Below are 12197 nucleotides of genomic sequence, written 5' to 3' on the forward strand. Positions count from 1 at the left end.
CAACATCACTCATCATCCAGGAAATGCAAATCAAAACCACAATGAGATACCACCTCACCTGTCAGAATGGCTAACATCAACAACTCAGGCCAACAACAGAGGATGCGGAGAAAGAGGATTTCTTGTACTGCTGGTGGGAATGCAAGCTGGTGCGGCCATTCTGAAATGGAGGGTTCCCCAAAAAACTAAAAATAGAACTACCTTACGACCCAGCAACTGCACTACTGGGTATCTATCCAAAGGATACAGGTATGCTGTTTCGAAGGGACACATGCACCCCAATGTTTATAGCAGCACTATCAACAATAGCCAAAGTATGGAAAGAGCCCAAATGTCCATCAATGGATGAATGGATAAAGAAGATATGGTGTCGGGGCGCCTGGGTGGCTCAGTCGGTTGAGTGTCCGACTTCGGCTCAGGTCATGATCTCGTCAGTTCGAGCCCCGCGTCGGACTCTGGGCTAACAGCTCAGAGCCTGGAGCCTGCTTCAGATTCTGTACCTCCCTCCCTCTCTGCCCCAGCCCACTCACATTCTGTCTCTGTCTCTCTCAAAAATAAATAAACATTTAAAAAAAAAAAAAAAGGATGTGGTATGTACACAGACACACACAGACACACACAATGGAATATTACTTGGCAAACAAAAAGAATGAAATCTTGCCATTTGCAACTACGTGGATAAAACTGGAGGATATTATGCTAAGTGAAATTAGAGAAAGACAAACATATGACTTCACTCATATGAGGACTTTAAGATACAAAACAGACGAACATAAGGGAAGGGAAACAAAAATAATATAAAAACAGGGAAAGGGACAAAACATAAGAGACTCTTAAACATAGAGAACAAACAGAGGGTTGCTGGAGGGGTTGTGGGAGGGACGATGGGCTAAATGGGGCATTAAGGAATTTATCCCTGAAATCATTGTTGCACCATGTGCTAACTTGGATGTACGTTACGAAAAAACAAATTACAGAAAAAAAATTTTTTTTAAACAAGCAAAAACAAATTTTAAAAACCTTCCCACAAGTATCAACTCATTATGTTGTATACCTGAAAGTATATGTTTTATGTCAATTACATCCCATCCCAAAAAAGAAAACAAAAAACAAAAACTTCCTACAAAGAAAACTCCAGGCCCAATATTTTCACTAGTGAATTATAACAAGTATTTGAGAAAGAAAAATACTGATATTATATAAACTCTTTCAGAAACAAGGAAGGAAAATCTCCAAACTTGTTTTATGAAGTTGTGTGTAACCCTGATACCAAATTCTGAAAAAAGACATTATAAGCCACTATTCCTCATTAAAATAGATGCAAAATTCTTAAATACTACCAACTGAAATCCAGCAGTATGTAAAAAGCACAGTAATGTATCACAGCCAAGTGGGGTTACCTCAGATATACAAGATTGGTTTAACACTGAAATTCACTATCTTAACATTCTTTTTTTTGGTACAGTTTACCCATTAACTTCTTCTTTTAATGATAATTTAACTCTATTTTTTATTTTTTAAAATTTACATCCAAATTAGTAGTATATAGTGAAGCAATGATTTCAGGAGTAGATTCCTTAATGCCCCTTACCCATTTAGCCTATGCCCCCTCCCACAACCCCTACTATCTTAACAATCTTATCTTCACCCTTTACTCTCCCAAATTGAAATTTTGGTGTTTTTTTGGTTTTTTTTTTTTTTTGATGTTTAAAAAAAACATCCTCATATGGCTCCTCTCTCCCTTTGATTTCTTACACCCTCCAACACTCCACCATATCCCATGGAATACCAGTTAAAAACCCATACGATCTTCCTGGCGTACCTGCACATTACAATTTTCACTGGCAGTGGGTCAAGCCTTATGTTAGGTTCTCTAATGACCCAACCTGACTGAGGTGCAGCTACATTTAGCAGTGAAAGCTTGCAGGAGCTGGGGCAAGAAACCTTGGCTACTTATCCTGACTTAATCTCAAAATAAAATCCTAGACCAGCTCTCTGTGGAACTGCATAAAACGTGTCCAGTGGGAAGGGCTCTTTCCCTTGTGTTAAGAAGCACCTGCATGTTCTTAAACTGAGTAACTTTAGGGGCACCCGGGTGGCTCAGTCAGTTAAGCGTCCGACTTTGGCTCATGTCATGATCTCGTGGTTTGTGGGTTTGAGCCTCACATAGGGCTGTCTGCTGTCAGCACAGAGACTGCTTCAGATCCTCTGTCTCCATCTCTCTCTGCCCCTTGCCTGTTCTCGCTCTCAAAAATAAACGTTTAAAAATAAACAAATAAATACATAAATAAACTGAGTAACTTCAGCAATGTAAGTAAGACACAAAGGATAATGGATAAATGAATGCTGGAGATCTTTAGAAAATGATAAAACACAACAATGCACCACCTTCACTATTGAGCCTTTATATTATCGCAAAGAGCTACTTACTGAAGGATGGTCGTCTTCTTAAGGACTTCAAATACCAGTTAACAAAACATAGCTTATGAAGAAAAAACCCAAACTATCAAATACACTGACCTTTTGCTATCCTTCCACTTCACTTTTTTGGGCACGCACTTACTAACAGAATTTTAAAACAAACATCACCTCCAGTACATCAAGATTGAAAATTCTTTGCTGTTTTTTAATGTTTATTTATTTTTTAAGAGAGAGAACAGGGAATGGGGACAGATAAAAGGGGACAGAGGATCCAAAGCAGGCTCTGCGCTGACAGCAGAGGGCCCGATGCAGGGCTCGAATTCACGAACTGTGAAATCATGACCTGAGCCAAAGACAGATGCTTAACCGACTGAGCCACCCAGGTACCGCAATTCTTTGTTGTTGTTTTAAAAAAATTTTTAATGTTTATTTATTTTTGAGAGAGAGACAGACAGAGTGCAAGTGGGGGAGGGTAAGAGAGAGAGGGAGACACAGAATCTGAAGCAGGCTCCAGGCTCTGAGCCATCAGCACAGACTGAGTTCGATGCAGGGCTCAAACTCATGAACTGCGAGATCATGACCTGAGGCAAAGTTGCCACCCAGATGCCCCAAGATTGAAAATTTTTAACTTAGATAACTTTATTCAATCAAAAAAAGAGATCAAACATACCTATTTTTAAGTCCACATGGTATTTTTCACTTTACACAATTTATCCTACAACAGTAATCCAAAATACAGAAAAGTCCATCTAGTTTTCACTGCACCATCGTTTACAGTGCTTAAAAACTGTACAGAATGCGAATGCCCAGTAGATGTGCTTTGATTAAACAGCATTTTAAAAAGCGCACTTGCCATTATCTGTGTATATTAAAACGGATATTAAGTAGAATACACTTAACTACACAAACGCAAACACTGGCAATGAGGTGAGAACACAGGACTAGCAGATATACTGAGATGACGGACTCTGAATACAGCTGACCCTTGAACAATGTGGCAGTCAAGGGCGCAGGCCCATGAAGTCAAAAATCCCAGTAGAAGTTCTGACTACACAAAAACCTAACTACTAAGAGTCTCCTGTTGATAGGAGCCTCACCAATAACATAAACAGTCTATGAACACCTATTTTCTGTGTCAGATGTATTAATACTACATTTTCCCCCTTTGTGCTTGCCAAAGCCTTTTAATTTTCCTTCGTCTTTTCACAAATATCTAACAAACAATTATAATTTGTAGAGCTATTGAAAGCATGGTCCCTGGACCAGCAGAATTAGCACCACTTGGAGTTTATTAGAAAAACAAATTCTTGGGCCCCAACTCAGACTTACTAAATCAAAATCTCTGAGGGGTGGGGCCTTGAGTATGTTTTTTTTTTTTCAACGTTTTTTATTTATTTTTGGGACAGAGAGAGACAGAGCATGAACGGGGGAGGGGCAGAGAGAGAGGGAGACACAGAATCGGAAACAGGCTCCAGGCTCCGAGCCATCGGCCCAGAGCCCGATGCGGGGCTCGAACTCACGGACCGCGAGATCGTGACCTGGCCGAAGTCGGACGCTTAACCGACTGCACCACCCAGGCGCCCCTGTTTTGGTTTTTTTTTTAATCACTGTATTATTTTTTTCATCATGGTAAGTGTACTTTTTAATATTTATTTACTTAATCTCTACACCCAACATGGCACGTGAACTCACAACCCTGAGGTCAAGAGTCACAGGCTCCTCTGCCTGAGTCAGCCAGGCGCCCAAGTAAGTGTACTCGTTGATCCCTGTCCTCCTTTTCACCCATCCCACCCCCCACCACCTCCCCTCTGGTATATACTGCATTCTACATAGTACAGTCTCTGTTACATCCTATATTCTTATAATAAAATAAGTCAGGGGAGAGAAAACATTAAGAAAATCATACAGAAAATATGTTCAAAGCATTAGATTTATAAAAAAAAAATCCACATTGGGGCGCCTGAGTGGCTCAGTCAGTTGGGCGTCCAACTTCGGCTCAGGTCATGATCTCGCGGTTTGTGAGTTCGAGCCCCGTGTCAGGCTCTGTGCTGACAGCTCAGCCTGGAGCCTGCTTCAGATTCTGTGTCTCCCTCTCTCTGCCCCTCCCCTGCTCACGCTCTGTCTCTCTCAATAATAAATAAACGTTAAAAAAAAATTTTTTTTTAAAAAATCCACGTATAGGTGGACCTGCGTGGTCAAACCTATATAGTTCAAGGATCACCTGTATCTTTTTTTTAACCTATTCAAGGCTGGAATAACGTTGTTATTTTCTTGTCAATACTATCAAACTTTTGGCCAATCTTGAAGTGCTTTAAAAGGAGTGGCTACTGGGCACCTGAGTGGTTAACCATCCGAGTCTTGATTTCAGCTCAGGTCATGATCTCACAGTTCCTGAGTTCAAGCCCTATGTCTGGCTGCACATGGTCAGCGCCGAGCCTGCTTGGGATTCTCTGTCTTCCTCTCTCTCTGCCCCGACCCTGCTTACTCACTCACTCTCTCTCAAAATAAATAAATAAACTTAAAAAAAAAAAAAAAAAAGGAGCGGCTACGATCTAAAGATCCAGAAGTCGACCCTTCACGTATACTAACACCTGAGTTTAAGAGTGGTCCTTTTAAACACATACACAAAGCTCAACTAATCATCACATGACTGAAATGATCTTCAATTTCAAAAGCAATGGCTTCACATGCAGTCATAAAATGCTTTTACTTCATCTAATTTAATTCAAGTTAATTTCACAAATAAGGCAAAAAGATCTTCCCCCAGATGAATTTTTATTTTCTAATTATGTGTACAAAGCAGGAGAAAAGATAAATTCAGATAAAACACCACTATTCCTTCTCCTCCCACTAACTACTGAACTGGAGATGATTCCCCTGCCAAGGACTTTTTCTTTCTTTTTCTCCCGCTCTCCCTCTCTTTTTCTTTTTTAAGTAGTCTCCATATCCAGCATGGAGTCCAACGTGGGGTTTGAACTTGTGACCCTGAGATCAAGAACTGAGCTAAGATCAAGAGTCAGATGTTTAAACGACTGAGCCACCCAAGCACCCCAAGGACTATTTGTTTCAGTGAAGGTTCTGCTCATTCAGTCTTGCCCAGGGAACCAGGACTCTGCTTGTATACTGCATTAAGTAAGATTACATTAGCTGTTCACCAAAGCCAAGTTAAATGATCCTGCTACTAGCCTTCCTGGTACGCGGGAAAGTTCAAGGAACACGAGCTTTGGAGTCAAAAGGGCAAGATTTTTTATTTTCTTTTTTAAGTTTATTATTTTGAGAGACACAGACAGCAGAGGAAGGGCAGAGAGAGAAGGAGAGAGAGAATCCCAGGCAGGATCCATGCTGTCAGCATGGAGCCCAACGTGGGACTTGAACTCACAAACTCTGAGATCATGACTGAGCTGAAACCAAGAGTCAGATGTTTAACCTACTGAGCCACCCAGGTACCCCCCACCTTTTAAAAAAAATTTTTTTAAGTTTGTTTATTTTGAGAGACCAAGAGAACAGAGGAGGGGCAGAGAGGGAGAGGGAGGGAGAGAAAAAATGGCATGCTTTTAAAGGCAAGCACTGTTTTCCCATCTGTAAAATGAGAGTATTACCCACTCCATAGAGTTAAAAAGGTAAAAACACGAAAGCTTTAGACAGTGTATCTGGGACATTAAGGAGGACCGTTCCCCTCCTTTGGTCATCTCTGTGGTGTGTCTGTCCAGGTGACCACTGTGTATTTTTACATTTTGTGGACTGATGTGTAAGACCATGGAAAATCCTTACAACACGCTAAGAAAAACAGGATATAAAACTGGATCTCAGTATGATTTCAACAAGTAAAAATAATACTTGACATCTTTTATAAATATAAAAAAGACTAAAAGGAAGTACATTGTCCTTTTTATCAATATAATGCAACATCAATGAAGGTATATGGGAAGTGGGACTAAAGGTTGATCTCTTAAAAAAACATTTCTCTTTTCTAAACATTAAACTAAATAACTTTTTTAAATTAACAAATGTTGGCTTTTCTTCTCATTTGCCTAATATACGTCTGTGGCCCTATTCCCCAAGGAGCCCCCCACTTAACTCGCTCCTGGGCCACTCCCCACCCAGACCCCCGCCCCATTACCAATGACGCAGCTCACCTCTTCCGGCACGTACCGCCTTGAAACAAAAGAATGAACCCAACTACATAATCTACAGGATTGCTACCAGAATCCTAGTCCAAAAGAGATACTACCACACAGCAGTGCTGATGAAATGCTCTCCAAAAAAATTTCTCGATCTTTTAAAAAAAAACAAATCAACTTACTGCTATCGTTCTAGTCTCCTGCTCTTCCAGCAAATGGAAGGGAAACAAGAGAGGCAATATATGACATAGAGACACAAAGAAATTCTTCCACTGTTGAAGGCTGCCCCCAGCCCAAAGTAGCTGTTTTGGAACAAGTCACCTAAAAGTCTGGATGCTTAAAACAACTCACGAGCACAACGAGCAAAGCACTCCTACGTACGAATCATTCAGGGTGCAACAGTTTTCTGCCACGTGGCAGGAAACGCCCCTGGTTCCTGGGGAGGCTGGAGACACATTCAGCAGCCTGTTGTTTTTTTTTAATGTTCTTCACCTCACACAGAGGAAGAGCTCCAAAAAGGGCCTTCCTCGTAATTGTCTACTTTGTAAAAACCCAGATCGCCAGGATCTCTCATCTTTTGGAACTTATTTGGTTGTTCACACCCATAAACAGGTGACAATTAAGTCAGTAAGCACATCAAGTATACCGCTTTACATGAACATTACATAAACACCACATGTACAACAAGATATTCTGGCTTAGCTAGGTGCTCCTGAAAAGGCTCAGGAACAAGAGGTGGCCCCTTTAGGGACAGAAGGCTAGGACAAGAGGTCACAACAGCTAAGCTGCTGTACCACCTACTGGGCTGGACAGGACTCCTTGCATTAAAAGCCAGCCTTACTGCTCCCATTTCCACGTCGATAGCAGCTACTGCCAATTTCTGTGCCCTCTGTACCTAAGAACTCTTCTCCAAGCCCAGCCTTTACAAAAATTTGGTGACCAAATCCCAAATAGCATTAAGACGAATTTTTTGTTTTGTGAGAAATGAACACCAAGAAAACACTACACCTGGGGGCGTCTGGGTGGCTAAGTAGACTGTATCCGACTCTTGATTTCGGCTCAGGTCATGATCTCACGGTTTCATGAGTTGGAGCTCCTTGTTGGGCTCTGTGCTGACAGCACAGAGCCTGCCTGGGATTCTCCCTCACACTCTGCCCCTCCCCTGCTCACGCTCTGTCTCTCTCAAAATAAATAAACAAATTTAAAACAAAACAAAACAAAACCAACCACTACACCTTAAGCACGCAAGGGCAACCTCAGACACATACAGAAGAGAGAACAGGCACTTCCTCCTCACCTGAGCAATGGCTGCTTCGTTATCAGCCAGTCCCAATAAAAAGATCCTCACTTTGTCGATCTTCACCGGAACCGTCCTCCCTCTCCACTCCACTTCACTCATGGTGGCTGCCTGTTTGGCTCGAGTCTGAGTGATCAACGCCTGGAAAGTAGTTTTAAAAAATTACAGTTTTAACTGGTGATGGTTAAAGTAAGTAGAAACTACTAGTTGTCTGTTTCTATAATCAACACTGTTCACTTTCTAAAGCAGAATATAAACTGTACTTAAATAATTCCTCCTTGGTTATCATCTATCTTAGCTTACAGAAACTCAAACATTAAAAGAACATAACTGAAGGGGCGCCTGGGGGGCTCAGTTGGTTAGGCGACCGACTTCGGCTCAGGTCATGATGTCACGGTTTTGTGAGTTCAAGCCCCGTGTCAGGCTCTGTGCTGACAGCTCAGAGCCTGGAGCCTACTTCGGATTCTGTGTCTCCCCCTGTCTCTACCCCTCCCCTGCTCACGCTCTGTGTCTCTCTCTCAATAATAAATAAACATTAAAAAAAAAAAAAAAACAGAACAGAACAGAAGGTTAAAAAGAGCAACACTGGGGCACCTGGCTGGCTCATTTGGTAGAGTCTGCAACTTTCGACCTCAGGGTTTTGAGTTGAAGCCCCATGTTGGGTGTGGAGCCTACTTTAAAAAATCATAATAAAAAAACTTTAAAAACTTAAAAAATAAAAACAGTGATACTAAGGGTGTAAGGAGAAAAGCATATCCATATATACTGCAAGCAAAAATGTAAATTAGTAGAAACTTAAAGATATTTGTCAAAATGAATCAAAAACTTGTATTCAATTCCGTTTTTAGGAATGTATCCTAAGGAAATAAGTGCTCAGTGAAGCAGACTTCAGCACAATGGAGCACAGCACCACGTGGCTTTCAAAAGATGACACTTTTGCTTACTAAAAATGTGTCAAAACAAAGATGTTTACTAAAGTGGGGAAAAAATGCTTGAGATATTTTATTTAAAAAGCATGTTACTGGGGCGCCTGGGTGGCTCAGTCGGTTGAGTGTCCGACTTCAGCTCAGGTCATGATCTCATGATCCGTGAGTTCGAGCCCCACGTCAGGCTCTGTGCTGACAGCTCAGAGCCTGGAGCCTATTTCAGATTGTGTCTCCATCTCTCTCTGCCCCTCCCCTGTTCATGCTCTGTCTCTGTCTCAAAAATAAATAAACGTTAAAAAATAAATAAATGAAAAGCATGTTACTAAACACTGTACTGAGATCCCATTTAAAAAATATGTGCCTGGGGCGCCTGGGTGGCTCAGTCGGTTGGACGGCCGACTTCGGCTCATGTCATGATCTTGCGGTCCGTGAGTTTGAGCCCCACGTCGGGCTCTGTGCTGACAGCTCGGAGCCTGCAGCCTGTTTCAGATTCTGTTTCTCCCTCTCTCTGACCCTCCCCCGTTCATGCTCTGTCTCTCTCTGTCTCAAAAAATAAATAAACGTTAAAAAAATATAAATTAAAAAAAAATATATGTGCCTGTTTTTCCTATGTATATAAAACTCTTCACGTTATTTGTAGTGATTACCTCTGATTTTACCATGTGATTTTAGTCTTCCCCCATCTTTGGTATTTCCTACTTTTCTATTCACCTACATTACTTGCTTAGAAAATAAATATGAGATAAAAAAATACTGAACACTTTTAAATATTCAACGAAAAAATTTTTGTTAAAAATACACAGTAGTCGTGGGGGGTGGGGGAGCCTGGATGGCTCAGTTGGCGAAGCATCCAACTTTTGATTTCGGCTCAGGTCATGATCTCAGGATCACAGGATAGAGCCCGACATTGGGCTCTGAGCTAAGCATGGAGCCTGTTTAGGATTCTCTCTCTCCCTCTGTCCCCCTCCCCCACTCACCCACTCTATCTAAAAAAAAGAGGGGTGCCTGGGTGGCTCAGTTGGTTAAGTGTCTGACTTCGGCTCAGATCACAATCTCATATTTCATGAGTTTGAGCCTCACATATGGCTCTCTGCTGTCAGTGCGGAGCCTGTTTCAGATCCTCTGTTTCCCTCTCTCTTTGCCCCTTCTCCACTCGCACTCTTTCTAAAATAAATGTTTAAAAATAAATAAAATAAAATAAAATAAAATAAAATAAAATAAAATAGGGGCGCCTGGGTGGCTTAAGCATCCGACTCTTGGTTTCAGCTCAGGTCATGATTTTAGTTTCGTGGGTTCGAGCTCCACATCAGGCTCCACGCTGGATTCTCTCTTCTTTCTCTGCTCCTCCCCCCACATCCACTGTCTCTTTCTCAAAATAAAATAAATAAACTTAAAAACATATATATTCTTAAGCATCCAACTTCAGCTCAGGTCATGATCTCACGGTTCACAGGTTCAAGCCCCACGTCGGGCTCTGTGCTGAGCTCAGAGCCTGGAGCCTGCTTCAGATTCTCTCCCTCTCTCTCTGCCCCTCCCCCGCTCACACTGTCACTGCCTCCCTCTCTCTCTCTCTCTCAAAAATAAACATCAAATGTTAAATATATATATATTTTTTAAAATACACAAACACAAATCTATATATATATTAATAGCAATTACACTAGATGATAAGAGTATAGCTTATTTCTTTCTTCTGGACTTTTTCAAACCAAAGGCTTCACAAAAATGTACGGGCCAGATTACCTCCAATTTTTCAGCCAGGAGACCCTCAGTGCCCCCAGACCTCAATCTCATCTGCATGAGTTCATTGATAGCCGACTGGTCCCCTGAAAAGAGAGAGAGGTGTTGAGTGGAAAATCCTGAAGGGTCTCTTCTCTTGAGAACCACTAGATTCCACTCCACGGTCTTCCCATTGCGTGAGCACATTTCAGTGAATCCCAAGTCCTTTGACAAAGCTCTGGAGGAGCACACACGTTGGCAGGGTGGAAACAAAGCACAGGAATTGCCTTCTGCAACTCTAAGCCGAGCTGATTTCAATAGCTCTACTTTTCTCATTAGCCAAAACCCATGCCACAGATGGATGCAAGGACAAGGGAAGAACGGAAGTTCAATAAATCCTCTAGGCTCTCCCGGATGAACCACCAATAACCCACCCGTCAAGACAGCTCAGCCCTTGCTCACCAATGTTATATGCACAGTAGCGGATGTTAGGCGAGATCTCCTCCACACGTTGGTTGTACAGCACGGCCTGCTCTTCTGTGAAAGCACTGGCTAGCTTCTCATAGATAGTTCTGCGAGGAAAGAAACATCTGGTTTCACAGCAGCCTTATTTAAGAAAATAAAAAGGAACAGTGGCTGAAAACAAAACACGGCACTTTGAGGTCCTTCTACCAACTATGAGAACTGGCGTATTCTAAAGATGAATGAGAATAATCAATGTTTCTAAAGGGAAGGGAAAAAATTAAATAAATAAATAAATAAAACGAAATAAAAATCAAAGAAACGGTACTTTCGTAGAAACAATCATTAAGTTATCTGCTGCTTGAATGGGACTATGTACAATCAAAACTGGCCATGGCTTCTGGACCGGAGGACTTACTTGCATTTGTTAAAAGCCTCAATGGCAGCTTTCCATTCCTGATGTTCAAAACGCAGCATTCCTGAGAGGTAAGCCGTGTAAGCCTGGGAGGGTGGGAAAAGGGAAAGGCTTCAACACCCATGAGTCGATGCCACAGCTCAGCCTCCTCCACCTGCTTTCAGCTTTGACATCAGGAATACAGACATATTCGGGGTAATTTTAAAACAGGAAACTTATGGGCGCCTGTGTGATTCAGTCAGTTCAACATCCGACTCTTGATTTCAGCTGAGGTCATGATCTCACGGTTCGTGAGATCAAGTCCCACACTGGGCTCTGCGCTGACAGCCTAGAGCCTGCTTGGGATTCTCTGTCTCCCTCTCTCTCCGTCTCTCCTCTCCCCCTCAAAATAAACAAATAAACATTTAAAAAAAAGAGAGAGAGAAAACTTATTTAATAAGATGTAACATACAGAAAATTCATTATGATTCATTTACTTCCCAGGAGAGAATTTCAAAATAAAGAAAATCTGTTTCCTTCATTTAACAACCAGCTTCCAGGCTATGACCTTCAGTATCAGAAGCTGAATGTAAATGTTCAGTGTCTATCACTCTTTAAAAATTCATTTCAAAAGATTCTTATTTTGTGAACTTCCCAGATCTAAGATTCCAGCTTTCCATATCCATTTCAAGAGAAATATGAGCTTTTTTTTAAAAAAAGTTAAAGCTAATTATTAAAAACCAAGAGTTCAAAAACAAAAATAAGAGATGCCAACTTCCCCTTGAAAAAGCAACACCATGTTTTTGCCTCTCCTATCAATTTATAATATCGGGAACCTGTTCTGTTTAACCATAAGG

At 41.5% G+C, this 12197-nt stretch overlaps 1 protein-coding gene across 3 annotated transcripts in view; it reads right to left on the reverse strand.

The window, feature by feature from the left end:
• Positions 1-12197, reverse strand: part of SRP68 (signal recognition particle 68) — a 37060-nt gene that overhangs the window by 19157 nt on the left and 5706 nt on the right. For 2 of the 3 annotated variants that reach the window (XM_030295085.1, XM_030295086.2), the window contains 4 exons: positions 11365-11447; positions 10947-11056; positions 10509-10591; positions 7840-7980 (listed from right to left, as the gene is read on the reverse strand). In XM_030295085.1, the coding sequence (XP_030150945.1) occupies positions 7840-7980; positions 10509-10591; positions 10947-11056; positions 11365-11447 (417 nt within the window). Of the gene's footprint in view, positions 1-7839; positions 7981-10508; positions 10592-10946; positions 11091-11364; positions 11448-12197 lie in introns of all 3 variants that reach the window. The other variant, XM_032591086.1, reaches the window with a different exon arrangement.

This window comes from Lynx canadensis, chromosome E1 (genome assembly GCF_007474595.2).
Source record: "Lynx canadensis isolate LIC74 chromosome E1, mLynCan4.pri.v2, whole genome shotgun sequence".
Taxonomy (NCBI): Eukaryota; Metazoa; Chordata; class Mammalia; order Carnivora; family Felidae; genus Lynx; species Lynx canadensis.